The following is a 20,000-nucleotide window of genomic DNA, read 5'->3' on the forward strand; positions in this document are numbered from 1 at the left end:
GGACATTGGAGTAGATCCGTTTTCTAATCTATCGATGTTTAAAATTTGGAAAAATAACATTATAGCGGAAAAACATTACTGTAGCATAATCAACTTCGATTTGGTTATTAAGGTTAATTTTTTATGGAATAGACCATTTAACTCATTAATAATTAATAATATGTCAATCAAACCATTTAATCGAATTTAACATATTTATCGGCATCAATGATGATGTGAAACTATTGATATACAAAACAATAACAAAATTTGTGCATGGAAACAACTCAGATAATTATTACAAGCTAATACAACACATAAGTTGCTAATCACCCAGTCATTCATGCCTCTCCAAACAACTCAGATAATTATTACAAGCTAATACAACATATAAGTTCCTCTTTAGTAAAAAACTCTCATCTCCATATTGCCCTTTTTTTTCCACACATCCCTTCTACTTATGTTGCAGAGATCGTCGATGGCCATGGGTTTCCACAAAAACAAGAAACCCTAAATTCATACTCATATCGGAGGGTTCGTCGTTGGTCCTAACGAGAGGAAGCTCGATTATTTGCTTCTTATTTCGCTTTTTAAGAAAGATTCTTTAGGAAATCAAAGAACATAATTCTCAATTAAGGATAAACCATTCATTAAGTCCCCAATATCTGCAGAACCTCTCTCCAGTGGAAACCTAATCTAAACTTTGGAAACGTCATGTTCTTAGTAAACCCCTATCATTGCTTCACATTACTTAATGATTTCTTCAACATTGAAAAGCTTTCCACTATTTCGTTTCATATTGGTTCATAATGACTTCACGATGTATTAAACAATGACAAGCCTCGAAATGTTTTTCGTTACCCTTCCGATTTCGTCTTCATTGCTACCCATTCACAAACAATCTTGTTTTTCACGTTTAACGAAGTACGTTGCTATTTCATACATTTTTACCAAAAACACGATTGTGCTTTTAACACGGTCGTGTAAGTCCTCCGAAGTCCTGAAATTTGATTTTTGGCTTGGAAAAATTACGAACAAGAAATACGATTGCGAAATGAAAAACATGATCATGTTTTTTTTCTTCCAAAAATGCGTGTTTGGGACACGAACTCTTTAGTTACAACAAATTTAGCCCAAGTTCTAGCTTCCTCAGGTGTTTTAGCTTCATAAGCTCCAAAAATGCCTCCGAGTTGCTTCCAAATTACTACTCCTCTCAAAATAAAATGACATAAAAAACATGAGCAATACAATGATTCTAGCAAAAAAACATGAGTTAAACATTATTTAAACTAATGCATACACAAATTCATAAAATATGATACTAAACACTAGTACTCTCTCCGTCCCAAAATAATTGTTCACACATAAAAAACACAAAGTTTACGAAAACATTAATTAGTGATGATTTTATTCAATAAAATGACATTTTTATCCTTTTTAAAAATCATCTTTATTTTTTCTAGATAGAGGCAAAATATGCCGCTAAATTTTCATTTTGTTTTTGGTAAACACACAAAGGCAAAATATGCTGCTAAATTTTCATTTTGTTTTTGGTAAACAAACGGAGACAAAATATGAAGCCATAATTTTATTGAAAAAAATCATTTAACTAGATTTCCTTTTGGTTTCTTAGATTATTACGTCAATTTGTTTCCCCCTATTATTTAAAATACATACTTTATAATTTTAGCTACCAAATCATTTTACATCCCAGGCCAAGATTTACTTCTTCCCTTCTAAGATTTTATGTACCCTCTATTTCATCAAATTAACTTCAAAATAGTGTTGACAAGTCAATTTCCACTTACTAAAAAGAACACTATCATTGCACACGGTCAAGCTATATATCAATATTTATTGCAAGAAAGTCTCAATGGTATTAAAAAAAAGGTTTCTAAGTGAAGTAGCTTCACTATTCTGGTTTTCTAAATGGACCATTAGTCGCATTTGGCTTCAAGGTAAAAATCAAGTTCACCATGGATCATCGGTTGATTTATCTTCAAACAAGTCAATGGTTGTTAGACGAAAAAGAGGTACAAATAAACTTGGATCAAGTTTCATAAATCCCATCAAGTCGTTGATCCAATATACGATCTTTTGCAAAATCTTTAAATGTTTCAAAATCAACTATGCATAGACGAATTAAGGAATATGTGCTTTGACCACATACATATGCTATCAAGCCGACTCTAACTCATGAGAATAGAAGAGCAATGTTAGAATTTTGTTTATCAAATATTACATTGTCATCATTATTTAGTCAAATTCCTACATTCTATGATATGTTTAATGTTGTCCGTATTAATGAAAAATGGTTTTAATGTCAAAACTCATCAAAACGTTACTACTTAGTACCTAGTGAGGCTCAACCATTAAGAACATGTAAAAGCAAAAAAGTTTATCACAAAGGTTATGTTTCTAGTGGCGGTAGCAAGACTGAGATTTGATTCTGTAACGACCCGTCTCCGGTATGATAATTTCTTGGTTTTTATTTTGAAGTTTTAGTAGGAGGGACTCGGCGAGTTCATAGCCTGACTCGCCGAGTAGGGTCGGGATGTCGAGCACGTGTTAGCTGGCGACTCGACGAGTCCATATTCTGGACTCGGCGAGTCTGTCCGTCTGGGAGAAACCCTAAATCCCCGAGTTGCCCACTATTTAAGCCACCTTATAGCCCCCAATCTCGCCTCCTTCACCCTCAAAAGCTGTGAGAAAACCCTAATTCGTTTTTGAGTGATTCCAAGTGATTTTGTGTGCTAATTGTGAAGGCTTGAAGAAGGAGAAGAAGAAAGGAGTAAGGAGAAGGATTGTAGAGCAGAGATTCAAGGGAAAGCAAGAGCTCTTTGAGCCGGGGAGATACCGGAGCAGCAGTTAGCTTCCAGAGCCATACACTCAGCAGCCAGTTCACGAGGTGAGTTTCCTTTCAGTAGGAGCGGGTTTACGGCCACAATGCCGGCCCGTTTAATTATCAGTAGTTCCGGACCTTGGTCTGATGCAGTAGTTAGAGTGCTTGATGTCTTGGTGATACAAGCATGTTTGTGTTATGTGTTCCGGACTCTGTTCCGATGCAGTATGCAGTTTATGTGTTTATAATAGTTGTTATGTTTTATGCTATGCCACGATGCAGTCAGTTCCGGACTTCGGTCCGATGCAGTTAGTTCCAGACTTCGGTCCGATGCAGTTAGTTCCGGACTTCGGTCCGATGCAGTCAGTTCCGGACTTCGGTCCGATGCAGTTAGTCCCGGACTCTGGTCTGATGCAGGGGACAAGGTCCCAGTCAGTTCCGGACTTCGGTCTGATGCAGTGGGCAAGGCCCAGTATGTGTTTTATATATGTATTGTTTGGTATGTGGTAGTTTGGGGGAGCTCACTAAGCTTCGTGCTTACAGTTTCAGTTTTGGTTTCAGGTACTTCCGCTAGCAGAGGGAAGAGCTCGGGATGATAGCATCGCACACACCACAGCTTCAGCTTTTATCCTGGGAGTTGATTCTTGATTTTTATATGACATGGATATGATACAGTTTTCCGCACAGTGTTTATTATTATTATGAGATACATCATGTATGGTTTTATGATATGACACTCAGATTATGGTTTTTGGATATGTTGAAAAACGAAATTTTTGGGTCGTATTTTTGGGTTGTTTCAAGTTGGTATCAGAGCCCTGGTTTGAGGGATTCGGATATACTTCCGGGTGTATCTGGACTCAAACTAAGGGGAAATAAAAGATTTAAAAAAAAAAGGAAAATGTTTTCTAAAAGAACTTTGAAAGCACTTAGAAAGAAAGAAATTTTTTTAAAACAAGATAAGGGTGTGGTGCATGCGATCAGCCGAGCTCAAGTAAGTACTCCCAAATTACCAATACAAGTTTTATTATTATGATTAATTGTTCTAGTTTCAGTAGAACAACATGCTAGTATAGGACTAAGGATCTAGGAGGATGCCTTACGTGCCTGTTTTATGTGTTACAGCTTTATGAGTATTGCATGCTAGTATTGAGTAGACAGCAGTAGGATAGCCTGTTTAGGTTATGCCTGATAGTGTGAGCTTAGCATTGTATGCTAGTACAGTTTCTCGTTTTGAGAATAGTTTTGCCTGAGTATGTTTCCTTTATCCGAATGCTGCTTGCTTCGTGCTTTGTGGGAGTTCTGAGTGATGGAAGTTAGCCATTAGGTGAACACGTCACACCACATGTGATCAGGGTTGAATAATCCCAGAGTGCTGGAACTGGCCCTATGGCGCAGCTCTTGTTTGAGTCCAACCATTATAGGGACGGGTCTTTTACTTGAAGGATTATCTGATCTTCGTCACATGTGATGGTGTTCAGGTGGTGGTTAATTAGCATTATAAGGAGACCTTCAACAGCTGAGGACTAGTTGAGTTGAGTTTGAGGTTTCCCTAGGGCAAGCCTAGGATGAGAGTAGCAGATATCAGTAGTAGTAGAAGTGACTTGGTGGAGTCAAGGCAGTTCTTGAAGAAAGTACGGATAGATGTGGAAGGTAGTATGGGCCCGTACTACTGAAAGCAGAGGATCCATACTCGAATCAAGAAAGGCTGAGACAAGACCAGGAAGCTAGTTGTAGTATCAATGATCCCTTGAGATATTTCCGTTTTCTGATGTAGTTGTGATGTGTTTCAGAATGGTGGTTTTGCGTTCGAGACCAGCAGCCGGCAGCGGAGGTGCCGGGGAGGGATCAGGTTCAGGCTCGGGGGATGAGAGCATGGATGAGCAGACCCGAGAGTTCCTTTCTTCGGAGATTACGCGCATCATTATAGAGCAGACTCCTGTGATCTTCGGTTCGATCAAGGAGGGGATTCTAGAGCTGATGGATGAGAGATTGGGCACCTTCCGTGCCGAGGTGGCGGCCATGATGGGGTCGCGCACCCTTACATTCAGGGAGTTCAGGGCATGTGGAGCTCCGGACTATCATGGGGCGCGGGACCCCATAGCGAGTACTAGATGGTTGGCGGATGTGGCCAACGCTTTCCGCTCTAGTAGGTGTCCCGAGGGGGACAAGGTCAGATTGGTGTCCTGTCTTCTGAAGGACAGGGCACGGGATTGGTGGGAGGAGGTCGGACATGCCATTGGGGATGATGCAGCATTGGACGCCATGACCTGGGCTGATTTCTCTACCAGGTTCAGGGCGGAGTTTGCACCGGTCATTGAGGTGCAACAGCTAGCTAGGGAGTTTCAGGACCTCACCCAGACTACAGAGACAGTGGCGGAGATCACCGCCAAGTTCAGGGAGAGGGATCTTCTCGTTCCTCAGTACGTAGCTGATGAGGAAATGAAGAAGGCCCGTTATCATGAGATGTTGCGGAGCGATATCCGCCAGTTTGTGAGCCGGTCCAGCTGTAAAACGCTGGAAGATATGATTGCTAGGGCTCGGGAGAGGGAGATTGATCTCGAGATGGAGAAGAAGAGGAAACCGGAGGCGGTTTTCGGGTTCAGGTGGTTCGGGCAAAAAGCCCAAGGTTTCAGATCACAGATCTAGGAGTCAGCAGAGCCACGGTCGATGTGGCAAGTGTGGGAGATTGCACGAGGGAGCGTGCAAGGCAGGGAGTTACGGCTGCTACAAGTGCGGTCGGATTGGGCATTTGAGTAGGGATTGTATGGCCCCTGCTACTGCCGTTGCAGCATCAGACCTGATTTGCTTTCAGTGCAATCAAAGGGGACATAAAAAAAGTCCCAGTGTCCGGTTTTAGCTGCAGCAGGGAAGGTGGCTGCACCTGCCCCTGCTACCTTGAGGATTACAGATGGCCGGCAGGGCCGAGCTGATGCGCCAGTGGCGAAGAGTAGGGCGTTTCAGATGACAGCAGAGGAGGCGCGAGCGACTCCTGATGTGGTGACGGGTATGTATCTTCCCTTTATCTCTTTATTATTATTGATTGTATATTGCTTATGATTGTATGTTTTATTCAAGGTCATTCTCTGTGAACGGCATTTCTACTATGGTATTATTCGATTCGGGGGCTACCCGATCGTTCGTATCACTTGCACTTAGCAAGAGATTTAGTAGAGCTCCAGGGGAGCTGGATTGTCCATTAGAGGTTGAGATAGCGGATGATAGGACCGTAAGGGTCGGCAGAGTGCATAGAGGGTGTTCTCTTCAGTTATTTGATGAGCAGTTTTCAGTAGATCTGGTACCTATTCCCCTGCGAGGGAATAAGGTTATTGTGGGCATGGATTGGCTAAGCCCCAATGGGGCGGTGATTGATTGTGAGCTTCAGTTAGTGAGGGTTCGCACTCCCAGTGGGGGAGAGTTAGTGATTCAGGGCGAGAGGCCACAGCGCGGACCGACCTTTTGTTCCGCCGCCAGGACGAGGCGCTATGTTCAGCAGGGTTGCGCCGGTTTTGTAGCTTACGTCTTGGATGCCCGGGAGAAGGGCAAGACGACAGTTGATGATGTTCCTATTGTTCGAGACTACCCGGATGTGTTTCCCGAGGATTTGCCGGGGATACCTCCTGAGAGACAGGTTGAGTTCAGGATCGACCTCATTCCTGGTGCGACTCCGATAGCCAAGGCACCGTATCGACTAGCTCCCCCTGAGATGCAGGAGTTGTCTACACAGCTGCAGGAGCTGTTAGACAAGGGTTTCATTCGGCCGAGCAGTTCGCCTTGGGGAGCGCCGATCCTGTTTGTGAGGAAGAATGATGGGTCGCATCGTATGTGTATTGATTATCGGGAGTTGAATAAGGTAACGGTGAAGAACCGTTACCCACTTCCGAGGATAGATGATTTGTTTGATCAGCTCCAGGGAGCGTCTTGGTTCTCCAAGATCGATCTACGCTCTGGTTATCATCAGATGCGGGTTAGAGATGTGGATGTACAGAAGACTGCTTTCAGGACCAGGTATGGTCATTATGAGTTTGTGGTGATGCCATTTGGGCTCACCAATGCTCCAGCCGCGTTCATGGATCTCATGAACCGCGTGTGTAGGCCGATGCTGGATCGGTCAGTGATAGTGTTCATAGATGATATCTTGGTATATTCCAAGACACAGGAGCAGCACGAGGAGCACTTGCGGGAGGTGCTGGAGGCTTTGAGGAGGGAGAGACTTTTCGCAAAGTTCTCCAAATGTGAGTTCTGGTTGCGCGAGGTGCAGTTTCTTGGTCACCTCGTCAACCAGAAGGGTATTCTGGTAGATCCGGCCAAGATAGAGGCCGTGATGCAGTGGGAGGTCCCGAAGTCTCCATCTGAGATTCGGAGCTTCCTAGGGTTGGCAGGGTATTATCGGAGATTTATTCAGGATTTCTCCAAGATAGCAGTGCCGCTCACCCGACTGACCAAGAAGTTGGTGGTATTTCGTTGGGGGCCTGAGCAGCAGGCAGCGTTCGAGACCCTCAGACAGAGATTGTGCGAGGCCCTGATCCTTACCTTGCCAGAGGGAGTAGAGGACTTCGTATCTACTGTGATGCCTCGATCACAGGTATGGGAGCAGTATTGATGCAACGAGGCCATGTGATAGCTTATGCCTCGAGACAGTTGAAGCCTCACGGGGCTAATTATCCTACCCATGATTTGGAGCTGGGGGCGGTTGTGTTTGCCCTCAAGATTTGGAGGCATTACCTTTATGGGGTCCGTTGTACTATTTACACAGATCACAAGAGTTTGAGGTACCTTATGGATCAGCCGAGTCTGAACATGAGGCAGAGGAGGTGGTTGGATGTGCTAAAGGATTACGACTGTGAGATCCTTTACCATCCAGGGAAGGCCAACGTGGTGGCCGACGCCCTAAGCCGCAAAGTGTCGGCGGCCCCTATCAGAGATCTGTGTTTGAGGATGACAGTGGAGCGGATCAAGGAGGCTCAGGTGGAGGGCCTCAAGGAGGAGAGACAGAAGTGTGAGAGGATCGTGGGCCGAGTAGCCTCGTTTGATTATGATAGTCGTGGTTTGCTGACGCTTCTCGGGAGAGTGTGGGTACCGTACTGGGGTGGAGTATGGCAAGTGTTGATGGATGAGGCTCATAAGTCTCGGTTTTCTATCCACCCAGGGGCGACGAAGATGTATCGAGATCTTCGACCTGATTATTGGTGGCCCTGCATGAAGCGGGACGTCGCCTGGTACGTCGAGAGATGCCTGACCTGCCGGAAGGTCAAGGCGGAGCACCAGAGACCTCACGGCAGAATGCAGCCGTTAGACATTCCCGTGTGGAAATGGGAGGACATCACCATGGATTTTGTCACCAAGCTCCCCAGGACCGCACGAGGAGTGGATTCGATATGGGTAGTAGTGGATCGGTTGACGAAGAGTGCCCATTTTATTCCGATCCAGGAGAGTATATCGGCGGAAAGGTTAGCCGATATCTATGTGCGAGAGATTGTGGCACGTCATGGAGTGCCAATATCAGTGGTGTCAGACCGAGATGTCCGTTTCACATCCAGATTCTGGAAGCGGTTCCACGACGAGATGGGTACTCGTCTCCATTTCAGCACTGCTTTCCACCCTCAGACAGACGGGCAGAGCGAGAGGACGATTCAGACTCTCGAGGACATGCTTAGGGCATGTGTTCTTGATTTCGGTGGCAGTTGGGATACGTATCTTCCGTTGGCGGAATTTTCATATAACAATAGTTATCATGCGAGCATTGATCGACCTCCTTTTGAGATGCTGTATGGGAGGAAGTGTAGGACCCCGATTTGTTGGGGCGAGGTCGGTCAGCGAGTCATCGGGAGCACAGAAGTGGTGCTCAAGACGACTGAGTTGATCCAGCAGGTCCGTAGTAGACTGCAGACTGCGCAGAGTCGGCAGAAGAGTTACGCCGACAGGAGGCGTTCGGATTTGGAGTTCCAGGTGGGAGATATGGTCCTTCTGAAGGTCTCACCTTGGAAGGGTGTCATCAGGTTCCGGAAGAGGGGCAAGTTGGGCCCCAGATTTATTGGTCCTTTCAGGGTTTTGACCCGGGTGGGTCGGGTTGCTTATCGGTTAGATCTTCCTGAGGAGCCTAGTCAGATCCACAACACTTTCCATGTGTCTCAGTTGAGGAAGTGTCTGGTGGATGAGTCAGCAGTCGTTCCCCTAGAGGATATTCAGGTTGATGGTAGCCTGAATTATATTGAGAGGCCGGTCGCGATTCTGGACCGGAAGACCAAGACCTTGAGGAACAAGGTAATTCAGTTAGTGAAGGTGCAGTGGCAGCACCGGCAGGGATCGGAATGGACGTGGGAGGCTGAGGAGGAGATGAGGGAGCACTACCCAGAGATATTTGCAGATTCAGCCGTAGCAGACTTCGAGGACGAAGTCTGAGATAAGTGGGGGAGAATTGTAACGACCCGTCTCCGGTATGATAATTCCTTGGTTTTTATTTTGAAGTTTTAGTAGGAGGGACTCGGCGAGTTCATAGCCTGACTCGCCGAGTAGGGTCGGGATGTCGAGCACGTGTTAGCTGGCGACTCGGCGAGTCTGTCCGTCTGGGAGAAACCCTAAATCCCCGGGTTGCCCACTATTTAAGCCACCTTATAGCCCCCAATCTCGCCTCCTTCACCCTCAAAAGCTGTGAGAAAACCCTAATTCGTTTTTGAGTGATTCCAAGTGATTTTGTGTGCTAATTGTGAAGGCTTGAAGAAGGAGAAGAAGAAAGGAGTAAGGAGAAGGATTGTAGAGCAGAGATTCAAGGGAAAGCAAGAGCTCTTTGAGCCGAGGAGATACCGGAGCAGCAGCAGTTAGCTTCCAGAGCCATACACTCAGCAGCCAGTTCACGAGGTGAGTTTCCTTTCAGTAGGAGCGGGTTTACGGCCACAATGTCGGCCCGTTTAATTATCAGTAGTTCCGGACCTTGGTCTGATGCAGTAGTTAGAGTGCTTGATGTCTTGGTGATACAAGCATGTTTGTGTTATGTGTTCCAGACTCTGTTCCGATGCAGTATGCAGTTTATGTGTTTATAATAGTTGTTATGTTTTATGCTATGCCACGATGCAGTCAGTTCCGGACTTCGGTCCGATGCAGTCAGTTCCGGACTTCGGTCCGATGCAGTTAGTCCTGGACTCTGGTCCGATGCAGGGGACAAGGTCCCAGTCAGTTCCGGACTTCGGTCTGATGCAGTGGGCAAGGCCCAGTATGTGTTTTATATATGTATTGTTTGGTATGTGGTAGTTTGGGGGAGCTCACTAAGCTTCGTGCTTACAGTTTCAGTTTTGGTTTCAGGTACTTCCGCTAGCAGAGGGAAGAGCTCGGGATGATAGCATCGCACACACCACAGCTTCAGCTTTTATCCTGGGAGTTGATTCTTGATTTTTATATGACATGGATATGATACAGTTTTCCGCACAGTGTTTATTATTATTATGAGATACATCATGTATGGTTTTATGATATGACACTCAGATTATGGTTTTTGGATATGTTGAAAAACGAAATTTTTGGGTCGTATTTTTGGGTTGTTTCAGATTCATCGGACAACAAAGTTTTTTTGGAAAAAATTGGTATTTACCCATTTACAAGATTAGCACCCGCTAAGTGTTATAGCAAAAACCGTGTTGCGGGAACATTGGATACAAAACCTATTTTATCGGCGAACAAAGAGGTAACAAAATCATGGTTGATAGAAAAAGTTCTACCGAATGTTAAGGCTAAATGGTCGTGAGGTCATATCGGTCTCATATTTACTCAACAAGACAACGTAAAGTCTTGTATTGACGTTGATGATAGCGAGTTTCTTGATGCGGCATCTTGAGATGTATTTGATATTCAAATTTGTTTTAGCCCCCCAATAGCCCAGATTTGAAGGTGTTAGACCTTGGATTTTTTTGAGCAATACAATCACTTCAAGAATAAACGGTTTTGCGTATAATTGATGAATTAGTTGATGCGGTTCAAACATCTTTTGAAAGAATGCAATCGCAACTACTTAACAATATTTTTTTAACTCTACAAACATACATGAAAAAAATCGTAAATATTCAAGGTGACAATAATTATCATGTATCGGATATTGGTAAATGTAGGTTAGCAAGACAAGATAACTTGTCATTCCAAATTAAGTGTGATCAAAATTTAATATATAAAATTGTGGTGTATTTGAATCAGTAAAAAAAATTACATATCACAAATTTTAGAAAAAAACAATTCATTTCACTATTTTGAGTTAATGAAAAAGCAAAAGCTTTTGTAGTTCACCATTTATGCCATTAGTATTAGTAATTTTGTGTTTTTTGTTTTCTTTTTATCTTTCTTCATTTTCATAAGCGCCATATTAAATGCATGATAATTAAGTCAAATGAGGGGTAATAACATAAATGCGTACAACTACTTTTAGTAATGGACAATTATTTTGGGACAATCATACATACTTATAAAGTTAGTCTCATGCATTTGAAATTTTTTTTTTTTTAACTTTCTCAAACCACATTTATTTGAAACCCCATTTTTTAACTAATGCAACTCAAAAGTTTTCTTAATTATGATTTAACAGTCAAAAGTTTTATAATTTATATTATGTTTAATTAGCATTTAGTGAAAAGTTTACTATAAAAGGTCAATCTTTTGTGTGTTTTGTGTTATATAAAATCTTGCATGTAAGAATGATTTTAAGATATTGTGATTCAAAAGTTTTCATATAGTTGAAGCATTCACGATCTAAATATGATGATTTGAAGAAATGAGTTATGTCGCATCGATGATAATTGTAATATGATTTTTTATTTCAACCAAAACAAATGAAGATTTTCTATTCTTTCTTTATATTCACTTTCTCATTTAATCTTTATAAATGATTTGTGTGTATTACTCAATCTTGAATGTGACTCTCCAAACATCAATGTTTTCTTTTTCAAGAAAAATATTTTGATTGCAGGTTAGTGAAGAATTGTCATCAAGCTTCTATGGTTGAATGGTGATAAATGAAGAAAAGAGATTCATAAAATGGATATAGGTTTTTTTGTTTGAGCAAAGTTGACGAATATTAGTTTTTTCTTTTGATTTAAATATATGTTTATGTAACATCTTTATTTATATATTCAGCCACCCAATGCTCTTAATTATTTGACTTTAGTTTTTCTATTTTGATTATGTTTATTTTCTATTATTTTTTTGTTGGGTTATCCTACACAACATATTTAAAAGATAACATAATTATGAACATTTGATATGTAATTATGATAGACTTATCATGATATGTTCTTCATATGAAAGTAATTTATCCATATTACTACGACAAGAATTACACATGACATTTACGAATATATATATATATATATATATATATATATATATATATATATATATATATATATATATATATATATATGTGTGTGTGTGTGTGTGTGTGTGTGTGTGTGTGATTTGTTTAACATGTATATGCACCTATGTATATTATAAATTTATAATTAAATATCTTTATGTTTAATAATTGAATGGATTAAAATGATGCATCAAAACCAATTATTTAGAAATATATAATAATAATAATAATAATAATAATAATAACAATAATAAATATACATTTCCAAGTACCACATTCATTTGAAACTCACACTACAACTCAAGAGTTTTCTAATTTATGCATATTTATTAGTTACAACTCAAGAGTTTTTAACTTATGATTATTAATTAGTAATCACTAATAACTTTGTATTTTTCTTTCTTTTATAAGGTTGTAAAGTTTTTCTCATTAAAAACATTAATGTATTTGAAGATATTTGTGATTTAAATATGAAGAGTTAATATAAATGTTATAATAGATGTTTTAGTGTTTCTATGTTATTAAAAGTTATAGTGTTTATTTTTCATATTTTTTTATTATTCATTGTATATATATCTTTTTTAATATAAATGTTATAATAGATGTTTTTCTATTTTTATGTTACTAAAAGTTGTAGTTCATATTTTTGTTCATATGTTTTGTTACCCGTTATATTATCATTCATTTGATATATAATTTACACAATTTTAAACGGTTTATAAAATTATCAAATAATTGTATGTATCACAATGACTTAAAAATTAAACTATAATGTTTAATAAAACTAATATGTTAACTATATGTTTGCTTGACTACTAACATTTTGTTTCAAAATAGAAATATTAAATAAAAATTTGGTAAAATTTATTATTTTAACTATATAATTTTATTCTCGCACAACGCGCGAGGATTTGCCTAGTTTAATATAATAAGATGGACAAATGAAATGGAAAATATGGAGTATTAAATAATATAAAAGATGCATAAAATGACATCTAACACGAGTTTCCCAAATTCCATCATAGTTTCAAACAATCATAACTTCTTCATTATAATCTCGTTTTCAGTGATCTGTATATACATGCGAATGTTTTAACAAGCCCCACAGTTCTATCCAATTACGTTTGAATTGTTATATATTGAACTTACTTCCTTAATACATGCAAAGAGTTCAAAATAACACTTTTCCCATTTTACCCTTTTTGGCCCAGAGCACAATTCGAGGGATTAAATTGCTTAACTAACATTATCAACATCTAAATAACATTTATATTTTATTCCCTTGAAGCCCATGATATTAATTGATCAAATTATGGTCCGTTACCCCAAATTAAGAAACATGTCAAAACCGAATGTAACACAAATTGAGTAGAATAAATAAATTAGAAATTACTTTATTAATTATTATGGTTTAATAATTAATTAAAAATTAATTAGAGGAATTAATTAAACAGTTTAATTAATTATTAACTAAATGGTTGAAAATTAATTAATCAATAATTGGTTGATCAGGAATATTCTAAAACCCTTACATGAGTAAAGGTTGGATGAAATCTCCTTTTGGATAAGGATGATTTCGAAATTTCCATCTTATCCCACATGGGATGGAGGACAAAACATTGGAAGAAATCCAATGTTATAAATAAGGTCGTATGGATCTCATTATTCCTTGCTCATTGGCTTGACTCTTCGTCTTCCTCCCCCTCCCCCCTAATAGTGGACAAATTCTTAGTGAGTTTGTCCCTCATCCTAGTCAATCTTATTATGATTTTTTAAGTTCATTGGAGGTGAACCAAGAGATGGATTCTAGTTTGGACCCTTTCATCCAAACAAGGTGGCACCAACAAGATAACAAGCTCGAAGGTCGCTGGTTGCAAGTGAGATATGCAGTTCTTCCTTTGTTTATATTTTTCATAGGGTAACAGTAATAGCATGTAACTTAGATCGTTAGGTTGCATAAACAAATAAGATGTTATTATATTTTCGTTGCCATGCGAATGTGTTTACATGCATAGAAACCTAACAAGAGTGGGGGTAGGAGGACTTGTTTTTTACAAATCCATTATGGAGGCCTTTGTATACTAAGGCATTGTGGTTGATCCTGCATGAGGGACAAAGGCGTCATACAAGGGTCAAAGACGTTGATTGGATGATCGTACTCTTCTCTTAGTTAGAGTTTGTGGTTGGTTTCAGGCGGTAATGCTTTGAGCATTACCTTTGTCGCCTGGAGGTGGTGCCTTTTTGTCTCAAGACAATAGTGTCCGTTGAAGAGCCAAACCCCTACGGGCTTGCCGACACAGAGCGTTGCCTAAGTAAGGCGAGAGCCACCGACGCGAAGCATGGCCGCTTGCCAGTTGGCACTAGGTTTGGCTAGCTAGACGACATGGTGGTCACCAAAATAGTGTGCTAGGTGTTTCCTGGACATATCCCAAGGGATACGTCATCATATCCTTATAAAACATATAAACTAACACATATATCAAAATATTTATTTTAATGATTATTAATATTTAAAAATTAAAAACATTAACCTTTAAATTAGATTATAATTCAATTACTAAAATACTTATTTGAAATCCTCCCACAATCGATCTTCTTATTCATGATATGGTTATTCACGACATGATTCTTTGCCGCTTCATATTTTGCATAATCGATTAGCAAAACCCGATGATTTTTTATATTCTTAATAGATTGTTAAGCAATATGTTTCATTTCCTATAATCGATTTAGGAGACTTGGAGGTTTCTCTTGTAAGCAAGTTTGGTCTTCATCTTGAGCGTTACCGGTGTATCGCGGATGAACTAATTCCAATATAAATGTCAATATTTTGCAAGGATTTAAGAAATAAATATATCGAAAATAGTAATGTGAAAGAAAGATAATATTGTAATGTAAAAATTAATTATTTTAATAATCAGTTTAAAGAATATTTTTTTAATATATTAATAAAAATGAATAAGTTATATATTTTGGTATATATATGAGTTTAATAAATATGATAATATTGTATTTGAAGTTTTAGAAAAATATAAATAAAATTCTAACATGCGTGAGTGTGTGGTATGTTTTTGAAAGGGAAAATGATTTACAAGCCCAACGAAGTTTCCAAATTGTTCAAAAAACCCTAATCATGTGTTGTCTGTCCAAAAAAACCCAACGAACTTAACATTTTGTCTAAAAAGTCCAACTAAGTGATATTTTCCTGGAAGTCAAATAAGAAAAATAGACGACATGACTTATTACCATATCGGAAAAATAACTTGTTAGACCAACAAAGTTTTCAAAACGTTTAAAAAATTTCAATCATGTTTTGACTGTTCAAAAAAAACCCCAATGAACTTAAACAAAACAAAATTGAGATTTTTTGAACGGTTTGGAATTTTGTTGGACTTTTTAGACAAAAAGTTATGTTCGTTGGGTTTTTTTGAACAAACAAAACATGATTGAGATTTTTTGAATGATTTGGAAACTTTGTTGGGCTTTTAAGTGATTTTACATCCATTGATCAACGACGTAAGATGAAGCATAGTAATGTTGAATTTAAAGTGATTTTGGCCTTTCTAAGATGAAGCATAGTAATGTTGAATTTAAAGTGATTTTGGCCTTTCTAAGAGGTAAATGTCTACCAAATACCGTTTCAATCCAACTGTGTTCTTCAAAAACATAAACAAAAAACAAAACTTTCTCAAAACAAAGCATAAATATTTGATAAATAAATTTCATAATTTTTTTTTTTACCTATAACATTTTATATTACTATAAAAGACGAACCTTGAGTTTGTGTCATCCATCTTTAATGAACCACCGCAGCTTCAGACATCCCCGTGACGTTGTCGGTGCCGTTGAGTGGTAATTAAATATCCAACGGCTAATCATCGGAAAGTGACCGGCCACCAAATTAATGCGAAAATAAACCCCAAAAAAATAACGCCTATTTCCTTCATTCTCCCATGCAAATCACAACTCACATCCATGGAAGCACTTTGGAATCTAGAAGATAAATGGAAGCTTTCCACACAAGAAGCAATCCTCTTCTTCGCATGCACCGTTTTCCTCATTGTGGTGGTTGTCGGGTTTTGTGCCGCCACAGTGTGGCGGCAGAGAGCTACAAAAACCATTCAAGACGGTGGCGGCGTGGTGGACCCGCCGGGACATTGGGTGACAGTGAAGAAGGCTTTGACGGGGTCGGTGCGGTGGAGCAAGGCGAGTAAATGGGGCGGTGATTTGAGTGCTAGCCGGAAAGAGCAGCCCACTCCGTTGCTGGCCAGAGGTGGCGGCGAAAAGGGGTGGCCCAGCCATAATGCGGTGTCTCCGGTGTGGCAGCGGCCGATACTTATGGGCGAGAAGTGTGAGCTGCCGAGGTTTAGTGGGCTTATTCTTTATGATGAAGGAGGGAAGCCGTTAGATCAAGCACGTGCTCCTAATATCCAGGTATCACGCTATAACATCTTGTACCTTGTGCTTCTATTGTTGTACGATTGCTTTTGAGTCTTGACTTTTAACTTAAATTTAATCTATTGCAGGAACAGCCTACGGTTAGAGCTACTTTGCGAGATCTTTTATAGTTCTTTTCTCTTTTTTCCTTCTTTGTATCAAAAAAATTATAGTAAATCAGTCACTTTTTTGTTCAAATCATTCTTAGTGTACATTTTGGCATCGTACATAACATATTATACTGGTATACTGACATCGACATGCACTGTATTTGAGACTATGATTGATGCCAATGTGATAAAAGTTGAATTTTTTGTTTCACCGAAAAAGATGGAACAAAATGGGACATAGACTCGTTCTTGATCTCTTATTTGTAAAAAGACATAAATGTCCTCCACATTCTCATCATTAAAAATTACCATATAAAGCTTATCCAGGCTGCATTTGTTACATGAGACTGCCTTTGATCGGACATTACAAGTTTTCTAGTCTATTTTTAATGATGAGAATGAGAAAGACATTCACGTCTTTTGCACAGATGTGAGAGATCGAGAGTGAGTCTGCCTCATCTTATTCCACCTTTTTGGTGGAACAAAAATTTACGACTTTTATCTCATTAACAGTCACAATCCCAGTCTAATGCATAACAAAACCTAAGTACACCTTATTCTGTCATATTTATTAGAATTTATAAATTAAGTCGGACGCAACAAATTTTAAAGCAAACAAGTCAAACGACGAAGGGTAAACTTGTAATCTTGCTTGATTCAAAACAATCAAATTTATTGAAGATCAAGAATTTGATATACATGAGTAGGACAAACCTCTCAACAACAAAATGCAAATGAATATTAAAGACAAATGAAATTGACTTACAATTTTACAATCAAATACACAATCGGACTACAAAAAATCACACGTTGACCAAAACAATTCAAATCTCTTCAAAATAATAATTGAAGATCAAATCAAGAACTTTCACTTTTGTTCATGCAATCGACTCTATTAAGGGTTCTCTTGATTCTTCTTTTGACTTATCATGGTAGTAAAAGTACAATGCCAATTGCGCAATTCCCAAAATTGTCCCTATACCATTTGGAACCTAAAATTCAAATAAATACAGATGTTAGTACTTAGTACTTAGCATAATCAAACTAAATAAATATCTTGTTTATAGACATTTTGCTTACATAAATGAAAGGATCAAAATTGAATACTCCATACAACAAAAACGAAGTGCTCATCAAGAAAGTGGATAGAGAAAGGTAAAATGGCATGAACTCAACACTCCTTGTCTGAATCACTATATTCTGCAAGAAACTTAATCATATATCATTTAAAATTATGAAATTTAATCAATGTAAATAAATAAATAAACAGATATGATTATAAATTTATAACGTACCATTACTGACATAGGGGAAGCAAACATTGATATGAGAGTAAAACAGCTCAAAAACCCGATTAATAAATGGCGAAATTCAAGATCTTTTATCAGCATACTTCCAATTGAAATGACTGCAAATAGGCCAAAAACTGCTACAAGTAATGCTGACATCTTGAACTGAAATCATGATGTCATATTCTTTAATGTTTTGGATAGATATATCATATATAAACATAGGATTATAAAGGGTACTAAGTACTAACCTTTTTGGGTTTTTCAGTATTTGTTATGTAGATGATTATGTAGGATAATTGGAAAACTGCTCCAACTGAATTAACTGTTGTGACAAGTAGATTATCGGATGATATGAAGGGGCAGCCATACCAGGCACAGATTAAGCAGTTTAAGAGGGCGTATATGTATGGGATTCCTGAGAATTGTTCTGTTGATTGGTTTCTGATGATTCTTCTAAATGTAGGTCTGGAAATGGAGAAAGAAGATGAGTGTTTGATTTGTATGTTCTTGAAATGTTATAGAAATTGTTGATTGATACTTACATGGGTGACACAAAGAGGCCAAAAGCAAAGATGTTCCCTGCAAAAGTTGTAAGAGAATTTAGAACATTAGAAAAGGTATTCGGAGTAAAGTGAATCGAATATTAAAATTAAACAGTTGATTATATGATAAACAAATGAAAAGCCAAGATGTGTTGCTTTTTAGTTTTTAAGAGATATGTATGGATATGCTTTAAAATCTATAACTATGGACACAGTCACACAGCGAGTAGTTTTTGTTTTGGTGTTCGAAGGCTCGAACAGAGGTTCGAAGTGTTCGATTTCATGGAGATTAACAATCCAAATCCAATTTTAACAGGTCTTATCGGTGATTAATGCAATTAGGAGTTCTTTATCCCTAATTCTGTACATATACAACATGGATCGATCTTAAAAATGCCGAACATGGTCCCAGATACGAACAATACTCTTCCATTTCTTCAAAATCGTTTCGTTCTTAAAGTTAGAGGTTCTTAATAGCAAGCCGAATTGAGAACATGAGTAATTGAATGATACAAACATGTCGTGTTCCATAATTACGCAAATATTGCCAATCGATTTGCTACTTCAAGGAATGTTCACGTACTTACGTGATGAAAACAGACAAAATTAGATACCAAATCACATTGCAAACTTATTTCTACATAATTTCGTATATAATTGCTGCAACTGGCATGATTACCAGGTTTCACCTACAAACAAACACACATACACACAAACAGAGAAGGAGAGGAATAGAGAAATACGGACCGGCAATTCCAGCAGCCTGCTTGCAAATCTCGAGCGTTTCAGGGGAAACCAAATTAGTCATTGATAGATGGATTCAAGCTATTCTTTTTCAATTCTCTACTTCTTCTTCGTCTTCCTCGCTAATTTACTTATCTCTGAATCATTCCCTGCGTATGATTCTTTCGATAATCTTCGCTTTTTGAATCCGAGTTTTATCAACCTGAAATATCCAACTGGCCCGTGCTTGTGCAGCCCTTGAGAGTTGAGTCAACTCGACTTCCAGCTGTTGTTATCCGTAATTACAATACAGGCCTCAAGCTTTTGGTCAACTCCAATTTAGCCCTTGTACTTTAGAGAATTTACACTCTTGCACTCCAAAGATTCCTCCATAACCTTTAGTAACTATCAACTTGTAGAGCCGTTTTTTTGTTCGACATGGATGAAGTATCACTTGTTTCTAAGGCCTTAGAGGCGAGATACCAAATCATTGATGCTATGTCATCCCCACTGAATAGGTTTTATCTTGCTTGTGGATCATACAACGTCGATGATTCGAATGAGAGTTAATAGCTTCCTGAAGATTATAAGACAAAAAAGGTAAAAAATATCACTAGTAGGGTTCCTAGTGATACACAATGATGCCTAAGTTAGAACAATTGTTTGTTGTATTACATTATGAAGGAGTTAGGTTATAGTCTTCTATTGAGTTTGTTGTGTGTTCTTTACTTGTTTTATAAG

At 38.7% G+C, this 20,000-nt stretch overlaps 2 protein-coding genes across 2 annotated transcripts; one reads left to right on the top strand and one right to left on the bottom strand.

The window, feature by feature from the left end:
- Nucleotides 1-16,130: 16,130 nt before the first annotated feature.
- Nucleotides 16,131-16,790, top strand: LOC111913374 (uncharacterized). The gene is made up of 2 exons (XM_023909095.3): nt 16,131-16,589; nt 16,682-16,790. The coding sequence occupies exons 1-2, from the start codon at nt 16,131-16,133 to the stop codon at nt 16,721-16,723; spliced, it is 501 nt and encodes a 166-aa protein (XP_023764863.3). The 3' UTR covers nt 16,724-16,790.
- Nucleotides 16,791-17,354: 564 nt separating this feature from the next.
- LOC111914043 (bidirectional sugar transporter SWEET2) lies at nt 17,355-19,512 on the bottom strand. Its single transcript, XM_023909788.3, has 6 exons — nt 19,284-19,512; nt 18,537-18,573; nt 18,243-18,459; nt 17,998-18,156; nt 17,783-17,902; nt 17,355-17,694 (listed from the first exon to the last, which is right to left on the bottom strand). The coding sequence occupies exons 1-6, from the start codon at nt 19,342-19,344 to the stop codon at nt 17,581-17,583; spliced, it is 708 nt and encodes a 235-aa protein (XP_023765556.1). The 5' UTR covers nt 19,345-19,512; the 3' UTR covers nt 17,355-17,580.
- Nucleotides 19,513-20,000: the final 488 nt, after the last annotated feature.

The sequence above is a fragment of the Lactuca sativa genome, chromosome 7 (genome assembly GCF_002870075.4).
Source record: "Lactuca sativa cultivar Salinas chromosome 7, Lsat_Salinas_v11, whole genome shotgun sequence".
Classification (NCBI taxonomy): Eukaryota; Viridiplantae; Streptophyta; class Magnoliopsida; order Asterales; family Asteraceae; genus Lactuca; species Lactuca sativa.